This window comes from Agelaius phoeniceus, chromosome 1 (genome assembly GCF_051311805.1).
Source record: "Agelaius phoeniceus isolate bAgePho1 chromosome 1, bAgePho1.hap1, whole genome shotgun sequence".
Lineage (NCBI taxonomy): Eukaryota > Metazoa > Chordata > Aves > Passeriformes > Icteridae > Agelaius > Agelaius phoeniceus.
This window is the reverse complement of record NC_135265.1, coordinates 65,514,206-65,534,125: the sequence shown is the minus strand read 5'-3', so window position 1 is coordinate 65,534,125 and position 19,920 is coordinate 65,514,206. Positions and strand designations below refer to the sequence as shown.

At 40.9% G+C, this 19,920-nt stretch overlaps 2 protein-coding genes across 9 annotated transcripts in view; one reads left to right on the top strand and one right to left on the bottom strand.

Moving 5' to 3' along the window:
• ATXN1 (ataxin 1) overlaps positions 1-19,920 on the top strand; it is a 371,677-nt gene that overhangs the window by 29,128 nt on the left and 322,629 nt on the right. The window lies entirely within an intron of this gene.
• STMND1 (stathmin domain containing 1) lies at positions 576-8,702 on the bottom strand. The gene is given in 9 exon segments (XM_054637438.2): positions 576-662; positions 665-771; positions 774-903; positions 1,335-1,398; positions 1,400-1,455; positions 5,229-5,311; positions 5,314-5,439; positions 7,602-7,702; positions 8,593-8,702. Coding segments are annotated over 9 exon segments (864 nt in total).

Sequence of the window (19,920 nt, the reverse complement as noted above, 5' to 3'; positions counted from 1 at the left end):
ACTCACCTGTGCTCTGTATATCTCAGCCCATCAGTTGTTTTCTGCATTATAATTTTGGTACTTGTTCTGTCTTTCCCTCATATGCTCAATGCTTGTCAAATATATGTTCTTGGGACCTGTTGTCACCTTATTGTCTGAAGGTCTCACCTCTCTGCCAGTCTCTCTGCATGGTATGTTAAAATTCTTAGGGTCCCACCATGTTTTTCTACTGCCCCAAATCCCTGCTGGTCACAGCTTTATCCCTGTGTGCTCCTACTTTTATGTCTTTTTGTGTGTATACAATGTGTTTCCAACCTCCTGATCCCTAGGAAAAGGGAATCTTGTCATGGAGCCAATAAAGAAGTTGGATAAATTTAATAATATAATAATAGTAAGTTAAATTTGATAGACTCATGATAATGTGAATGTGCTTGAATTTAGTGAGTGGCTCATTACTAACTTGCCTCTTCCTGCTTCTTCTCACCTGTTTCTTCTAATTAGTGTGTTGTTACACACAGATGAGATACCTTTTCCCAGGTGAGACAGGTAGTAGCAAGACTCAGCTGTGCTCCATTATAAATCATTTACTTCTGCTCTCAAAAAAGACACTTGCAGGGAACAGAGGAGCTCTTCATATTTGCAAGCCAGAGCCAGATTGATTCATTGATGCAGCTGTAAGTTACCAAGACTCAGTGACAGTGTCCTCCTCAGTACAATTGCTTGTTCTGTCTATTGCAGTTATTTTCTTCAGCAGCAGCCCTGGCTCAGCATCTAAAGGTGAGGGCTGAGGGTGTCTGTACCTCCCTGGCTTTCAAAACTCAGGCAATCCTTTTCAGTCTGTTTCTTTGTGGTTTGGTGAGCAGTTTCTGGGGGAAAAAATGATGTGATGTGTTGTGGCGTTTTAGTCAGTTCCTCTTCCCTAATCTAGAATAAAATCCAAAATGTGCAATGCTCTGTATTGAGGGATGGAAGTAGGTATTTGTCAAAAACATGCAGCAGTTCTTTCTGTCTTTCTACCCCAAATGTGATCAGAAGATTACTCCAGTTATCACTGAATTTAGTCAATTTGTTCTGGTGTCCATGGACTGAGAATCTCTTGCTGTAGGAACAAAAAAAGACAGCTCCAGAAGTTTCCTCTCTTGTGAATATTTTTAGAGTACTCTTCCAGGCTTTCAGCAAAAAAACCCTGGACTTGTAATGTCTCTGAGATGAATATAAGACCCACTCTACTGCAGTTAATCATATTTGGTAGTCGGTTTTACATAAACTGTCTACATTAGCTTGATCTATTAAAAAGTAGAGAGTTTTAGGTGATAAAATAAACACTGGAAAAATACACAGCAGAATTAGATGACCTGTTTCTTTGCTTTAGTAGAAGGCTTCATGTCTTTCACTGTAAAATCACCCACTTTCTCATTTCCAATTTTTTTCCAGCCTAGCTGGGGGTTTTTTCTGTGTCTTTCCCAGAGCATCTCTCTGTAGAGACATTAAAAGCTTTCAGCAGGGTATATTTTGTTGTTGGGGTGACACTTTGCTGCGTGCCTTCTGCCTTTTTGTTTCATGCATGGAGATGATGGACTCCAATACCAGTATAAGCCTAGAAGTAATGATGTGTTAATAACCTCAGTACACACTAATGAGGGAGTGTTGCCTGCAGTGAGAATTCCCCTTTGCTGGTGAGTGATGTGTCTGTGGAGCTTGCTATGTTGCTGTTCACCCAGTAGACATGGGGTTATGGTAATGAGGTCCTGAGGATTTAGAGAAGTTACTTTATCACTGCTGAAGAGATTTAAGAATGGTTTTGTTAAAGCTTAGTAATCATAACACTGGTCTCTGCTGCATACAAATGAGCAACCCAATCCTACAGCCCTGCTGCTGAGGGCAGCACTTAGTCCTGGAAGATGTAGTGATTATGTGATTAGCCAGGAGGCTGAATTCTGCCGTTTCTATGTGAGGTTTAGCAGTGTTAAACCTACACCGAGGACCTAGAGTTGAGGTAATCACTATCCTGTTACAAGTTTCCTGAGTTATCTGCTCCTCAGCCTTTTATTGCCATAAATAACTCTAGAAGTCAGGCCTCACTGCCAGAAGTGTTAAGTGCTGCAAATAGTAGAGAAGATGACTCATGAAGTGAGATGAAGGTGGAGCATGAATCAGTAGGAAGAAAACTGATATACAAAAGAGACATTCTGAATGCAGATGACACAAAAAGTCTGAACAAAGCAATGTTCAATCATCATAAAAATGAATCAAAAAGGTTTTTTGTAAAAAAAAAAAAAAAGAAACTCTTCTATTTAATGAGAGAGATTATTCCAGTCAAAGCACAAAGGTGTTGCACACTGACCATGTTATTCCTTACCGAAGACAAACTGTAGACTGCATATAAAGAGATGGTTGGAAAATTCTTCCCAATGTCCATACAAAGCAGAGTATTCAGCAAGCAGGTTGCTTTCCAGATTGTTCTGTGTCTATACAAGCTAAGAAAAGAACTTGTCTTTGAGCTAAACAGTTTTGGAGATCAAGAGTCCTTGTAGCTTCAATGAACCCACACTGAAAGCTAACACCAAAAGAAGCACTAAAATAACCTGAGCACATTCCTTGTAAATGATAACTCATGATAAGGAGATTAAATTCCCACAGACTGTTCCATTTGAAATGACAGCTTTTGGTGCTTTTGCTTACCCTCCAAAAGCTTGTACATGTAAGAGTGCCTTTAAAAGCAGACTTGGGAAAAAAGGTACCTGATAGATGACATCCTACAGCTGTTAGTGCACTAAAGCATCCTGTTCTGCCTATAATTCAACTCCTGCTACTTCTGGGAGAAGGGGTGTCTATTAAGGGTTCAGTGTAACTCCTCAGAGGTGAGAATGAAATATTTTCATGTTGACATGACAATGGTACTTTAGGCATTAGAAAAGGGTTCCTTGTTAAGGGGATGGTCAGGCCTTGGAACAGGCTGCCCAGGGAAGTGGTCATGGCACTAGGCCAGTCAGGGTTCAAGAAGCATCTGAATGGCACTTAGTCATGTGGTCCAGTTTTTGGTAGTCCTGCAAAAAGCAGGAAGTTTGACTCAATGATTTTTATGGATCTCTTCCAACTTGAGATATCCCATGATAAGCAATCTTTTTGAAGCAATAAAGGGTTAAAGAGGTTCCCCCTGCCCCCAATTTCCAGCAGTTGCTAAAATGTAATAATGGAAAGAAGACTAGATATCTGTGTCTTAGATGAAAGCTGTCTCTGCTAGCATTTTTAATAAGGACCACTGTGAAAATTGTAGAGGTTGATTTATCCTCCATACATGGTGTGTATGGCTTGGCTTTGTGATGCTAGATCAATAAAATGTTGCTCTCAAAGGTGCTGCTCCTTTAGAGCAGTAATGCTTAGAGAAAAAAGTGTAACAAGGCATCCTAACTTGTACTGCTTTGAGTTCCTTTGTTCAAGATAAAGTAAGGGATGGTTGGAAGACAAAAGCTTCTAATGTGGCTGTTTCACAGTATTGGCTGTGGCAGGAAATCTGGAGAAGATGGGTGATGCTGCCAAGGCTTAAGGGAGGCAGATACTTATGTGAAGCAGAACTATGCACACAAAGGGAAAGCTCTAGCAAGGTTCTCTCCCCAGTATTACTGTAAAAATAATCTCAAACCTGGTTGTACTCATCTTTTATAGTGTTGTGATGTGAATTTACCTGTGTGTTAATGAGCAAAATTCAGAGCTGCATGTTATAATTTGCAGTATGTCTGGGTACTGCACCTTTTCTACTGTGTCTGTTTGATCTGCCTATTCACAGGAAATCTGCTGGATTTGAGCTTTAATGGAGTAAGTTATTCTCAAGGAAGGCAGCACAAGCTGAGTTTTCTGTTGCTGCTAAGGGAGAGCTAATAGTTAACAGCTACTGATAGAGATTTATGTTTTCACTTGTAGGCTACCCAGCAGTGGGCCTAGCTCAAATATAAAGTATTGCTTGGAAAAGTTGGCTTTGTTAGCAAAAAATATGAAGTTCATTTTAAAAGCTGTACTCATTTTAAGACTGAAAAAAGTGCCTTCTTCCTGTTGGGAGAATAGAAATTCTCTAAGGAGAAATAGCAAAGACTGAGTTCCTGTCAATAAAAGAGTGTGTGTAATTTAATACCAGGCAGCTTTTTAATACAATAGGAGAAAAAGAGCAGACAATTGCCTCTGTTATGAAGGGGAAAAATACAAAAACCTGCCTGCGGTATGTTACCTAAATTTAGCCACAGAGGGACCAATCCTCTTGGATACTCAAAAATCTGAGTGAAGTAAAGGCTATGGAGAAGCTGTAGTTGGAGACCCTCTATCCCCGTTTTCCAAAGTGCTGGTAATAGGAGATGTGTTAGGCAGCACCAGTGGCCAGACTGTAACACAGCCCTTGCTTGTTTAGTCCTTTTTTATTGCAGAATCACAGAATATTAAAGTTTCTGTGAAATTTTCTTTTCAATAATGTAAGTGGCTGAGGTTAGAGATCTGTGAATGGCTTCCCTCAAATGATAAAGCTACTCAGAATCATCCTGGGTTCAAGCTTGAATTGCTGCAGTGTTCAAGCAGTGGTGGGACCATGCTTTGAACAATGCATATCCATAAAGGTGTTAAACTCCTTACAGATGTCCTGCAGACCCTCTCTTTCTTGACATCTGTACTCAAAAGCCTATCTAGGAGAGGTATCTGATCCTCAGCACAATGCTTGATAACAAAATAAAAAACTTGAGTTCAGAAGCCAAAATAAGCCACAGATTATCATTCATAATGCAAAGAAAATGGACACTAGCTCCTTAGTCAAATACGAGTTCTAGATTTTTTTAAAATCAATTTTGTAAAGGTTGCTTAGGTTGAGATCAAATATGAATTGTAGATTTCTCAGAAGTGTTGCCATTAGAGATTTCTGATGTCTTAAATTAAGTTTCATTTTAAGTCCTGATAGCAACTTTGCTTCTAGCTTCATGGGCCTGAGAAACAAGCTTGTATCCCTTACTGGTATGCCCTTCCAGTGAGTTTTTCAAAGAGCAGGTTATTTAGTACTGTTATTACCTTTGTCTGCATTTGAAACAACTGGAAACTATTGCCAACTTCTGTTGTGTTAACACTCCTACAACACAGTTCTCTGTTAAACAACTTGCTTCTAAAAGTCTTAGAGGACAAATGTGTGGATGCATTTAGTGTGCAAAAGCTGCATCTCAGGGTGCTCACAGCAGAGCCAGAGCTGTAGCAGGAGTCCAGTTTCATATGACACTTACCTTGTTCTCATATGCTTCTACAGTTCTGGCAGTGGTACTTTGACTCTTGATTACTCCCTGCATCCTCAGCTCCTCAAGAATGATGATTTTTGCCTCTCTGTTTCCTCTAAGGGTCATGATTTACTGATGAACTCATTGGTGAGCGGTGTGTCGTCAAAAGATGTAAACATTAAAGCACAATACTTGTACAGCACTTGGCGTTCAAGCAAAGCTTCAGGATGTATTTCCAATGCCACAGTTTTTGTTTAAGAGGTTGCATAGACTGAGACTGTCCAGTGGAGAAGGCCAGCTGGAGCCTCTCTTCACCGCTTAAAGTTTGCAGTAAATATTTTAGTGGCTTGAAGAATGGTGCAGGTGCCAAGTCCAGTTACACCCAGAGAGGTATGTTCTGGAAAGCATGGAAGCTTATGCTGAAGACCCGTGAAGCCAATTTTTGAGCATGTTCCCAAAAGAGTCCATAGGAGCTCCTGATAGTTTGAATTCTTAGGGGTTTTGTGATCTGGTTGGAGAAAGCCAGGCTAGGACGGTGTAGTACAAGTCTACTAATGAGCCATGTTGTAAAGATCACTGTTTGTCTGTTAAATACACCCAAATGTTCATGCATTTTTGTGGTATGTGATTTTTGTTGTAACAGCATTGCTACATTTGAGTCTGATCATAAGCATTTCAACAATTATATGTTTATAGACAGCATTAGGACTAAAACCCAAGTTATCAAATAACTCTTCTGAGTATCTGTTTAGTTTCCACATATTAGACATGAATAAACAATGAGCAACTTTAGGGCCAAGACCCATTGTGTTTTGAAGCCCTCAGCTGACTGTTCTACCATCTGCCCAATCTCTACTGGCAGAAGTGAGAGCTCTTGTATGAAAAATGCTTGGACCAAATCAAAATTGCAGATATTTGACATCTGCCAGTCTTCATAAGCAGAGGGAGTATGACAACGTTGTCTTGTTTTTTAGTTGTAAAACAAAAATACAGAACATCTACCACCCTGTAGCTGACTCTGCTCCTAAAATAACCAAACCAGTTACCCAAAAAGCACTGGGGTTCAGCTGTCAGTCAGAACATGCAAATGTCAGAAGCCAGTATACAGCAAAATGCACCCTGGCAAAAAATAAAAGCAGGATGAGTGGGCAACGCTGACAAGTGATGTGAATTTGTATTGGTTTTACTAATCCATTCAGGAGAAAAATGTGGTTGAAGTGTCTTGGTATGGTATGTCTTTTTTTGGTGTTGGAAAAAGAAGATTGAGGCATGATCTCAAAACTTTCTGTTTAGAAATTTCCTGTGAAGTTATCCTTTAGAAAGTGGGAGGAAAGCGAGGTTAAAATTAAATGAAACCATTTCAGAACAAGCAAATAATTTTGTTCAATATGAAATGAAATCCTTTCATTACATCCTTCTGTGGTATTGGGAGTTAAGTCTTTTTTAATGATTAGCAAACACCACTAATTTTTTTTTGTGTTCCATTTGAAATACTTTATTACAACTTTTGTTTATTATAGAGAGTAAACAACCACTGTAGATACTCCATTTAGCATGTTTGTGAAACATAACATGTTCACAGCACTTGAAAAATACAAGAGTTAAACTTTGAAATAAGGGGGCTCAGATAAACCAAAAAATGGTCTTGCTTCTCCATTGGCAACTCTTACTGCAATGGTATCCTAAGATTATAGAAAAGTTTGGGTTTAAGTGCTCACTTGCATTTGAAAGAAAAAGTTCTTTGCACACATTTGCTTGTTGCCATGATGATTTCTGGAGTTTTTTGTTGTTTGTTTTTTTTTTTTTTTTTCCTATTATACCTGGCTTTGCAACCTCTGGTTGCAAATGTGAGGAAATAAAAGGATATTTACTTACTGTCTCTACCTGCTGCTTGTCAGGGCATTGTATTGGCTGTGGTAAAAACTGGTTCATTGTAACATCAGACTGAGAGCCCTCCTGTGGGCAACCTCCCTTTCCAATGTACTGTAATCCCAGTTAGAGAGGGTCCCCTTGTACCCCTGGGGACATGGCTGGGTTTGTCCTCTTGGTCTGTTCTGGGCATCTTCCAAGAAAAGTATTGACCCTGCTTCCTCTTCTGGTAGTGATGGTTGAGTCATGCAGAAGAACATCATCATCATCATCAGCTACTTAGTGTTACTATGGCATGGCTTTAAACCAGTGCTAAGACCTCAGTCTGCATGGTGTCACAGCATGAATGATTCCTAGTGTGGAAGTTGGCTGTAGCAATAGACCTTTGAGATTATTTCCTCCTAGATCTGTGTTTGTTAAGCTGTTATGAACTTCTGTTATTGTTAACCTGTGCTTGGGTTATCTGAAAAGAAGTAAATCTTCATGGTGGTTCCTTGGGGAAGATTTCCTCACTTGTCTCATCAAGTTTGGCTCGATCCTTGAAGTCCCTTTTAGTCAAGCTGCCCCAGCCTGTGAGGCTCTGTCTCTGTTCCATCAATGCTGTCATTTCTAGTCTACAGCAAGACGAAGAAACAAATGTGAAAAGCTCCTTGGGCTTCTAAACATGTAAGGAGCTCTCTAGAGTAGTCCTATAGAATTGTGAGGTTCAGAGTACAGTGGAAGACAGAGGCATTCCTGATACCTTATCCATGTTCTGTCACAGGTGGATGGTGAGGGAAGGTCTCTTGGACCATTTCAAAATTAATTTTTTATTTTCCAATTTCAAAACAAAGCATAACTTTAAGCTTAAATGTGGCCACAATCCATTTGACTGTATTGAGAGTATTGTTTCAGTACTTTAAGGGCCTTCTATGTGCAGAACATTGGTTAGAAATTTAAAACTGAGTTTTAAATAAGCACTTGGTAAGGTGTTAGCCTGTGCACCTTCTAAGCAATAGCTTTGAACCTCCTAATAATGGAGGATTAGAGCCTAGATGTAATTTGTCTCTTCTCTGTATGTTTGGGCTTAAGCCAACTCAACTTTGTAAGCTTCACAAAGTGCCTTCACATATATATCTTGCATACATAATATTTGCATCTATACAAGCCCCCTGCCTCAAAATAACTTTTTGAGGCAAAATCCACCTTGCTGCAGTGTTGTAATTCATCACTGGTGTGGGAGATAAGTGTCTATAATTGTATCTTTAATGAGGCAAGTGGGACAGACTGTGAAAATCAACTTTTCAGGTGCTGTGAAATCAGATCATGCCTGTGGCCAAATGGTGAATCTGCTTTCCCTGTAGCAGGATTGTATTGAGCTGAGTGAGTGATAGCCTTTCTCCTTAAGAGAAAGGCTCCCTGACAGAGCTAGAGCTACCCCCAACATCAGCAAAACTATGTCCCTGTGTGCCCATGTCCTCCTGGTACACTCGTGTGCTAAGGCATCTCCTAATGTATTTCAGACAGAGTCCATGGGGAAGAGGTCACCCCCTGGCTTTTGGCTCCCTGGTTGTTCTGTAGGCCCTCAGAAGGCAGCTCTGCCACTGCAGCCTGGATAGAAATATTGTAGCCCATGGTGAAATTGTGACCATCTGCTCCTTGCTGCAAGTCTGGGGAGTAGGAATGCCCAATTCTCTTCCTTGAGAGCCTCGTTATTTGTTATCACCATGGAGTCTAACTGTTGCCAGGGCCTGTTTCTACAATAAATAACTCCACATACACAAAGCTTTCTACTTATGTCCTGGCATACAGACAGACATCATTGTTCTTGTTCAGACACTCCTCTCAGAAGATGAGAGGGAGTATGTTTCATCTGTGGAGCTGGGATGCTGGTCTTGGTGTCCCAAGTCTCTATAGGGCATTCAGGGTGTTAGCAAACCTCCTGTGGGAACTCAAGCTGTTGGATGAACAAGATACTGTCATGTAAAATACACACATTTCAATGTCTGGTTGAATTTGTTAAGTATACTTCAACACCACCATTATTAGCCATGGAAAAAGATCAGTTCTAAATCTGGAATTTCAGGCAAGCTTCTAAATGGGAGAAAATGTCATTGGGAGACAGGGACAGGCTAGGGAGAATGTTTTAAGCATCCTTTGAGATCATTGTACAATTTCTTGATTACTGTTTGAGCCTGTTCACAACCTTAGAAATAGATGTCTGTAGGAGATTTTAAAAAAGAAAAAAGCAGCCATAGTTTATGCTTTCAAGAGGTTGTTATAAAAGACAGCAGAGAAATGTTAAGTCAGTGCTGTCAGTTGAAGATCATGTCTTGGGTCAGTTGTGCTGACATCATCAGCTAGTTATAATTAGAAGAAAGAGAATATTTTTCCCCCAAATATTTACATGAAACAGACTCTTTGTATGAACTAAGGATTCAAAACCTTTTGAAGGGGAGCAAAAGCTCAAATAATTGCTAATAACAATGGAATTTGTTTTTTTTTTTTTTAACTTCCTGGGACTCTGGTAACAAATGAATATCACTTTATGACCTTACTCTGACTTGTGGCAACATTTCTTTAAAACTTGTCATATTTTCTGTGTATTTATGAGAAACTGAGATGTTTACCTGACTAATGTCTCTTTTAAACAGTAAGGCCAGTGGACTTTCAGAATCCAATGAACCCCACTGCTGAGACAGTGTGACTCCAGCCTAAGCGATCGCTCTGGCCGGCTGGCTGCAGGCAGCCTTCTGCATTCCTCTTGCCTCCAGTCCAAGCTCTCAGCTGCTCTGCCTGGAAAGCTGAATAAACTCATTTGCATGGCAGGGAGCCCGAAGTGACCTTCCCTGCCCCAGTGCCCCTGCCTGACTGTGTAAAAGCACTGCCCGAAGGCTCCTGTAGGGCTCCCAGGTTCTCTCTCGGCAGCGCCTCTGCCGAGCCCGGAGCACGTGTGGGGGGGGCTGTGCAGGGCGGGCTCAAATGTGCACCTGCTGGCTCTCGAGAAGCAGCTGTCTTCCAAAACATCTTGTTCTTTTCTCATCCCCGATCAACAGGGACTTGACTCTTGTGTTCAGTCTGAATTCACACAGAATGCAAGTCAAGTAACCTTTCGGTGTGTGGGTATTTTGTTGTTGCCGCTGTTCTGTTTTCTCTCTAGCAGATGTTTGCATATTGCACGAGGTAATGCTGAAATGTGATTGATGCTTGATGTAGGGCAGAACAGGATGTACAGGTTGAGCTTCTTGTTTGCATTTCTGATTAAATGCTTACTGTGATGGTGCAGTTCTAAAACTTGGTTTTAAGTAAATAATAGATGAAATTTTAATCTTTCAAAGAGGTGACTTTTATTTGTTCCTTCAAACACAGATAAGATGATAAAATGGAAATAACATCACTTATCAAAGTAAGAAAATTGATTAAATGCTAAATCATAGGCTGTAGCATAATCAAAAACTAGGTAAGCTTTATGATTTATGCTTTACAAATTGATTATTGGCACATAAAAGACAAGACAAGGGATAGTTTGAAGAAGTAAGTATACATGGGATGTAACAAGTGGCATGAAATTGGCCCTCATTAATATTTATGGCAAAGAACTTTCTCAGATCTCGACAAGATTTGTGCACTTAGAGCCTGAACTTTTAATATCTGATGCACAAGATTCAACTGACATGGTGAACGGTATGTTTTTGAACAATCAGAGCTAGAGGCTTTCAAGAGCAGACTGCTCTCATGCTGATGCTGACTGATGATAGAAAATCCTTTCTCTGATTCTAGCAGCTTTTCATTAATATGTAACATTAAAAATAAGCAAGTTTCAGTACAGTCAAGGCAGCAGGATGTGTGCTACGTGAAAAAATAGCAGATTTTCATAAATACAAATTAAGATATTTCCCTTTAAGAAAACGCATGGAATGGATCCTATGTGAAGCACAACATGGAAACTGGAGAGAAAGAGGATCTGTGAGAAGACCAGTAATGGTGGGAAAGGGGAATAAAGTGCAGGTCTCTCCATGCTTTGTCTTAGGAGAATGGAAACAAAAGCCAGTCACAGGGATGTGCGTGTTGGGGAATAATCACTACAAAATCAGAAAGCTGTTTCTATAATTGCTAGTGGTATGTGGAGGAAATTGAAATGTATGATTATTTTAAAATGAGGAGAGTTGTTTTCAAAACTTCCAAATCTGAAGCTGTTTGATGGCTTGCAGGATGCTTGGGAAAACTAAATGGGAGGGAGGACATCTTGGCATCTGTGACCTTATCAGCTGTCTCTGATTTATGCACCTAAATTAATGAGCTGCTGCAGAGAGGGGAGAAAAGTACTCTCCATGGAATGGCATTTCTGATAGACAGCAAGGCTTTGCTGGTCCTGCTTAAGTGAACGATTTCCCATTTAGTATCGCCACCCTGACATATATGCAGATAAAAAACATTCTTTTAAGGTTTGGAAGCTGACTGCAGTTATTAACGAAGGAAAGGTTGGCTGGTTTGAAAGGGAGGGGCAAATTTCTGAGATTCTTAGTCTGGTAACAGTCCTGCTGACTTTGAAGAATAGAAGGTGATGGTGGATTTTTCAGGGACTTTGAGTAACCATATTTCTCTTTGAAACCAGGAGTGAATAGTCAGGTGGCTAAAGAGGAAGTGCCCTGACAACTAGTGAGCACACGTAGTCATTTGGAGGGGAGTTTGAAGCCAAAAAGACTGCAAAACTGCAGCCCATACTGTGCCTGAAGAAGGAAAAAGGTGCTCATTTTCTCTGTGCTCTGGTGACTCCCCCTGGGGTGCTATTACAGCCCCAAGGAGGAAGCTTGGGGACATGGGTGATGGAGTAGAGGGGGAAAAGTCTACCCTGGGAGAGGGGGGCTGAAGCTGGGTTTGAGTCCAAGGCTGTTGGGGGCAGTAGGCAAAAAAATGAGCTGGCTTGTGGAATGAGCGGAAGGAAGGGCTAGAGAGAGAGATGAGGAGGTAGGCTTGGATGCATGGGATGACTGGAAACCAAAGGTGTCAGACATGGACCAAAACTAAGAATTTTTGCAAGTCAAAGCCTCTACAGACTGTACAAGAACTGCTGCACTTCAGTGACTGGCTGCTTAGCTAAATCCAAACAGGCCTTCACACACAGGCACTAGAGGATGTTTCTTTCCCTGTGGTTTTCTTCTATTCTTAATTTAAAATTTTACATGGGTAGTGGTAGATCAATATGTGAGTGCTTCCATCTCTGTCTCATACATGTCTTGTTAGGCTCTAGGTACTCCCAGATGGACTAAACAGCTTGCAGAGCTGACCTTTAATGCAGAGCGTGAATTTTGACAGCTTAATATTTGTAAGACTGGGATGATGGCTAAAATGGTGGCTGTAGTCAGTGGAGACCTGACTTGGTTGTGCTTTGCTAAACCAGCTCCATGGCTGGCTCTCTTGTGTGTGTTGTATTTCAGTGCTGTATGTGATCCAAATGCTGTACGTAATCTCTCCATGGTGACTGCACAGTATTTGTTTCTATTTAGGGAGAGAAAGAGGTCTGGGTTTTCTGCCAGAATTCCCACTCAGGTAATTACACTTCTGCCTGCAGAATTTCCCTGTAGCTTCAATTGTAGTAGCTGTTCTTTGCTCCCGCTACTAAAAAGTGTGAACATAGACCTGCTGCTGTGTTTTGGGAACACAGCAGTGCCTGCTTGGCTCAGGCAAGTGAAGTGACCCTGCTATGCACCCTTTATGCTAGACTTGCCCCTAGTAAAAACTGCTGCATCCAGTCATGCCACTCTGCAGCTCTCATCTTTCTGAGCCTGACTTTGGCATAGCAAGTTGGTCTTGATAGTGAGACAGCCAGCTGGAAGCCAATGAAAAGATGATTAAGAGCCAAGAGAAAGCCATATGGAGAGAGAGAGAGAGAGGGATTTCTCTTTACAGAGTTATAAGTAAAAGTGTTTATGTCTTTGGATCCCTCTAGCTGTTTTTTTCCCCTTATTTGCATCAGTTTTATGGGTGGGAAGTAGTTGCAGTCGATTAGCAAATGCTACCAAATCGCTTTAGCTAGAACAAATGTTGTAAACAGTAGATATTTTGGACAGCTCTGTCAATATTAAAAATCAACATGCCAACATTGTAATGGTAATAGCACATATGTCATCATTATTATGTTAATGTTAACTCCAATACTAGATATGATATCAACATAATATAAAAAAATATTGTTTTGCAAAATAAGAGATACTAAATGAAGGGCCTCTTGCTTCAAATTGACATAATGCAGGGATTTTTTTTTCCCCCCGATCTTAAGACAGCAGAGCTAATAAAGTCCATCGCAGTCTGAAAACTCTTCAGCAGTTGCTGAATTATCTTTGAAGTCAAAGTAAACACAGACTGTGTTCACTCGGAGCCTTATACAGAGATTTCAAACAGAGGATGTCCAACATTAATAAGTTAAGACTCATCAAACATAGCGTAGATAGTAAACAGAACCAAGACAATTGAAGCAAATTATTGATTCATGGAATTCATTCTTTCACTTCACAGAATGTTCACATGCAGATTGTGTTCTCTTGAATGCAGTTCTTATTCAGATTTACTAAATGAATGTTATGGTGAGTGTGTGGGTTTAAAGAAAAAAAATTCTGTTAACTAATTCTGTATAGATCATATCCTCAAGATTCAAGCTGTTTCACATATGTTATTGTTTCAGCTTCCCTGACTGACTGAATGCTATTCAAGTGAATAGCACTGAAACCCTGCTTGAATTGCTACTAGGAGTCAGGGTGCATAAAGTGTTTTCTTTGGAGTTGTAAGTTTCTCATGAACATGGAACAGTTTAAGAAAAGGCTGACAAATAGCAAATGGGAATTTCTGTTAAAACTTGCTGCTTACCTTCCTGTCCAGCAAATAAAAGTTAATTCTGCTTATTAGTTACTAGTAGAGTCAGGAACTGTGCTACGTAGTTGAGAGTAGGGGATGTAATGTTCAAGGCAACTTTTGCCCAGTTGCTCTTTTGAACAAGGATTCAGACTGGCTTCTCATGATTTTAGTTGTAATATGGTAAAGTACTAATTGTGTGTGTGTAGGTGGGGGCACGGATATTTGACTGCAAGTTTTGATGGACTGATCTTCATGGTATTCAGAACCTCTGTGTTGTGTCCCACCTTTGCATCCAATTCCTGCAGAACACAGCTTGCCTGAGGGGGGTACAAGAGCTTTTTTTTTCCCATCCAACTAGGAAAAAAACTTCATAAAGCTTAAGGGTGGTGGTTATCTGAAATACATCTGCATCTCTCTGTATTCTTTTCCCCCCTCCCAGGCAACAGCAAAAAATTCCTGCTCCTCTCTCAGTTGATCTCGATGGAAGCTGCTCATGGCTATTTTAGATCATTTTGCTTTCAGTCTGAATACACCAGGCCTTTTCCTTCTTGCTGAAATTGCCTATGAGTCTTTTGAATATGTCTACTGGTCTCAATGAGATGCTATTTGAATTTGTGGTTGTCACTGTTTTCTGTTAAAGCTTGTGTTTCTGCCACTGAAGAGTCCTTGCAGACTTCACACCATGCAGGTATGAAATAACTCGTAGTGGCATCTGTTCTCCAAAAATATTCAATGCACATTAATTGGGTGGGTTGGGAATAGTTCAGAAGTGTTGCATCAGTTTGGGCTGAGTTGGCCTTTTCCCCAGGCCTTTTCAGAACCATACTATTTTACCTGGATCACTTGATGCCAGGTTTGACATCAGATTTTAAGCCAATGAGTAAGTTCTCAAAGATACAGTAGAAATTGCCAAGCTTTTACTCTTAAGCTGTTGAACTAAGCTGAAAATACACTTTCCTAAGGGAATACAGGAACCTGGAAGTGCAAACACAGGGACAAACCAAAGTCCTATCAGAATAGGGAATGCTCTTAGAATCATAGAATGTTAAGGTTTGGAGGGGACCTTAAGGATTATTCAGTCCAAATACTCCTGCCATGGACAGGGACACCTCCCACTAGACCAGGTTGCCCAAGGCTTTATCTAACCTGGCCTCAAACACTGTCAGGGTTGGGGCATCCACAGTTTCTGTGGGTAACTAGTTCCAGGGTCTCACCATTCTCACGGTAAACAATTTTTCTTCCTAATCTCTAATCTGAATTCCCCCTCTTTCAATTTGTACCTATTAGTCCTTGTCCTATCACTACAGTTCCTGACAGAGAGTCCTTCTTTGGCTTCCCTGTAGATCCACTTCAAATACAGGAAGGTTTCTATGAGGTATCCACACAACCTTCTCTTACCCAGGCTGAACAGCCTCAACGTTTTCAGCCTTCAAAGGGCAGTCGTCTTATCAACTTTGTGGATTTGCTCCAACAGTTCCACGTCCTTCTTATTTCAGGGACCCCAGAGCTGGATGCAGCACTCTTAGTGGCGTCCTCACCAGAGCAGAGTGGAGGGGCAGAATCCCCTCCCTCACCCTGCTGGCCATTCTCCTTTGGATGCAGCCCAGGATTCTGTTGGGTTTCTGGGCTGTGAGCACACACTACTCTCATGTGAGTTTTTCCTCAACCACTACCCCCAAGTCTTTCTCTGCAGGGTTGCTCTCAATCACTGTTTTGCCCAACCTGCAGATGTGCCCACATGTGTGGTTGGAAGGATACGTAACAAGAGGATCTCTTGGCAATATTTCTCCAGTCCTGGGTACAAGCTACATGAGATGCTGTGCTAATGGAGAAGGAAGTGTGGATGTACAGATAGCTTCACCTCATCCCTAGGATAGGACTGTGGTTTGGGGCAAGTTATTCTGAAGGGAATGAAATTGGCCTGTGATCTCAAGCACTTGTAGTTGCTGGAATGGACTAGGAATGTTCTAGACATCAGCCTTGCTCTGTTGTGAAGTGATGCTAGAGCTCCTTTGGTGGGATAGGACAGCTCTGCTCCTGGGAAAGTGCAGTTCCAAGAGAGCACCACCAGGCTCTGAAGTGACCCAGGCTGATGGACAGCCCTGAAGCCTGGGTGAGATGGTGTCCTTGCTTGTCCTGACTGCAGTTTGGGCTTCATGGAAGGACTCAGGGGAAATGCCGTTGTTTGGAATCTACATGTCTGGCATGCAGTCAAGCCAATCTTCCTTTGTAACTTTCCTACACTAGGGGTGAAGGAGATTTGTGAAGTTAATTAGACTCCAGATTTGAACATTCCTCCTGGGTGTTGGAAACTGGCATTCTCCTTTCAGCTTATATGCATATAAAGCTGCTTGCTACACATTGGACTTGGGATGCTCCTGGAATGAGAAATGGAGTGTATGACATATCTATCTGCTTTCCAGGGACTGCCTTGTCAGAATCTGTGATTCAGCTCTTTGCCTTATGGATGAACTGGGAGTATTCATGTACTTTTAAAATTTCTTTTAAAACATTTTGCTGAGATGAAATCTGTGCAGTTAATTAGAGCTCTGCCACTGTTCACAGAATGCTGGCTGTGCTGAGCAAAGCTCTTCAAACACCTTTTTCCTGAATTTGAACAGGCAAAGCACCGGGCTCTCATGCTTTCTTGGCAGGCAGAAATGGTGAGGTAAGGAGCTACTAGTTCCTGGTGGCATTTCTGTGCTGCTGGGAGACTGGCTGTGCAGTGAGGTGGAGCCAGCACTCCTCATCTCCTGTGTCTGGCAGAAGCATGGGGCAGAGAGTGGCTTTGCTTTGCCAAATGTAGTTTGTCCTTCCTGGGAGCCACACATCAGAGATGTCCTTTTGGCACAGTGGTCAAATACTGTTTTAGCAGATGTTTAATGCAAAATTATCAGAGCTTCTAGGGAAGCTTGCCACAGTTTTGCTTCTCTGCTCACCAGCAAATTTCTTCAGACTCCCAGGCTGGTTCATAGTCCTGTATCCATATTTGAGCCCATTGTGATCACTTCTTCCATCCCTTGATTCAGTGCATCCTTTCCCTTAGGCCAGGGAACATCCCTCCAGCTTCTGCCCTCTTCTGAGTGAGCAGCTTTCATGCTTTGCCTATCCTTGCCCAGAGCCAGTTCTGTTCAGAAATAGATTGATTCCATTTTTCCATCTAAATGTGGAATGGTCCAGATTTGTATGTGAGAGCTGAGATCAAAAACTTGTTGTTTGCTTCTACTTAAACAAAATATGTTTTTTTAAAAAAATAATCTGAAGATGTTCCAAAATTTCTCCTGAAACATTTTTCACTTTCTTCTATTTCAAAAAAGATTAGCAGAAACATGGAACTGCTTTGGCAGTTGTGGAAATAAAATTAAAAAAACATGAGTTAAAATGCAACTGCTCAAGCCTGTGGGGCGGAGGCCGAAGAGTGTTTACTAGAAACACACTTGCTGTGTGGCTGGGACAGCTTTCTGTTTGGGGAAATATTGCAAATCTATTCCCTTTACATATGGACAAGTGGTGATATATCAGTGTGCTGCATATTGTGCATGTACCGCGAGTACAGAAATGCCTTGTTCTCAGGAAGCTTCCATCTCTGGAGTGAAAGGCAGCAGCTATTTTTAGTAGTGTGCTGCAGCATTGCATAGGAGAGCACAGGATGATGCTACTTCCCCAGCTCACTTCATGGATGACACTGCTAATTTATTGAAGACTGATGACAAACTAGTACCACCAGAGGAGCACAGACACAGCTTCATGCTTTTTTAAAAGAAGTCAGCAAGGGTTGTAGTGGGGAGCAGTCTAAAACCAAACAACAAAAATTATTTCATTGGCAAAGAGCTCATAAAGCTAAGCCCTGAAACTGTAAATGCTTGAAATTCCAGCTTTAGAAAGAAACATTACAATACAAAGCCTGGGCTGTTTCTGTCAGGTGCCCAGAAGAGTGGGCAGTGAGATGTAGTAGCTGGTAGTCAGAATGGAAGATGTCCCCTGTGTCGAGACAGCAAAAGACTTGCATCTTTACTCCTGCTCAAACCCCTTTCCTGAAGATTTAACAGATCTGACCAGGTACTGCCCTCTCTCTATGCACAAGATGCTGTATTCCTAAGCACTAACAACAATCCCACGTTTTCTGACATGTGTGGTCAATTGGAGATTAAATCCTAATGTGAAACCTTACAACAAAAGGTTGCAGTGAGCTTTCACAGGCTTGTCAGGTTGCTGGAGTCCAAAGTCAGTATTTTGCTTGGGTGCTGGCACCAGGACCATCACATTTACTCTTCTGTTGACAGCTGCTCTGCTGATTTCCCTCTACAAATGGCTTTGGGTTTTGTAAGTGTAACAGGTGAAGAGCCATGTGAGTGCAACAGAACAGTTTGTTTCTGCAGTAAGTGGAAAAAGCAAAATGCAAACACACAGTAGAAATCTTGCCTCCTGTATTTCAATTGCTCATTTTTAAAGGAAAATTGTGTGGCTGATGTTTGTTGGAATTTTTACGCCTTTTCCTAGTGTGCATTTGTGTATTTCTTCTCTCCAGACTCGCTTCATTATTGCAAAAAAGAAGTTAGTGTGCCCAAGAAAATGCTGTTGTTGAGGGTGATAACATGGAATTTGGTGAGTTAGTTACTAAAGAATATTATTTCAGCAGTTATCAGAGAATATATATGTAAAATGTAAAACTGTTTCAACTTGGCAAGAGCATCCAATATCTGCATTTTCCTGATTAGAGCTGCTAGAGATATAGTAAAAGCAAAGCATAATTGCAGCTTACTCTGTTTACCTGCGTTTTTGGGTTTTTTTTGAAAACTGAAATATACACAGAAAAACATTTGGAAATTAAGGATTTCAATGCAGTTTGAAGACCTGTGAAGAACCAGCCTTTAAGAATTTTATAAAAGCCTTGCTGGGAATGTTTTAGCAATTTATACAGATGCATTTATAACAATGCATAGTGGGAGGAGAAATTATATTTTCTTGTGCATTTGTGAGCAAGAATTTTCAGTTATATTCACATTATAAAGATGAAAAATATCAATAAAGTCATTCAGTCATGTTCTGAACTCTGAAACTTGCATTCTTGCAGAGGAATATTGCGAATGGATTTCAGACCATTTGGGACTGTGATTTGGTTTGTATTACCTGTCACCACAGATCTTCAATGCTATACTTAGTTTAACATAGGGCCAAAAAATGTTACTACTAATGTTTGTCTTCAGAGTAAATGAAGTAATTGTTCGGCCTTTCAATATCCATGATAATTTCTCCTGTTGTTTAAAAGGGACTCCCATTGTGGCTATTTAAGGAGAACATATGGCTTATTGATACCATGTCAGCTTCTCAAGGTGTTTCACACTCTGGCCTGTTCTAGAACTGACTGTTAGCTGATGTGCGCTCTGGAAAAAATATCTTTAGATGCCAAAACCAGTTCCCAGGTGAGAGCCTCACAGCCAAAAAGAAGTAAAAAGTGCCCTCTGGCCTTCCACCATCATTCACCTCCCCAGTCCCCATGCTTTTCTTCTAAGATATACTGATTTATATTTAGCTTCCTTTGAAAAGAATTTCAAGCTTTTAATGCAGTTTGTCATTTTATGCAAACCTTTACAACACAGTTTGCCCTTAGTTAGTGGGTGTCCATGCTGGGTGGTGAGACACTAAGCACTCTGTCCTTCATAAATTTTATGACAGCCTGTAAAATAATAGTGCTAAAATAAATTTCAAAGTGTGGCCTTAGTGGTTTTCTCTAAGAACTCTGACAGGTAAGAACTGGCAGGGTTTGCTGTAATCTTTTATAGCATTATATTCTTGCATACAGCCTTATATTTTTGTCATAAGCTGCCTGTGAAGACTACATAAAAGAGCAGTATTTTTCCACTCCTATTACAGGTTTCCACTCCTATTACAGGAGCAGTAACCTCTTGCTGAAAGCAAGGTGGAGAAGAAAGAGGATGCAATTTGGATTTACCATGGCTAAATTCAGCAGTGCCTGTTTAAGGGACTTCTAAGTTTTTTA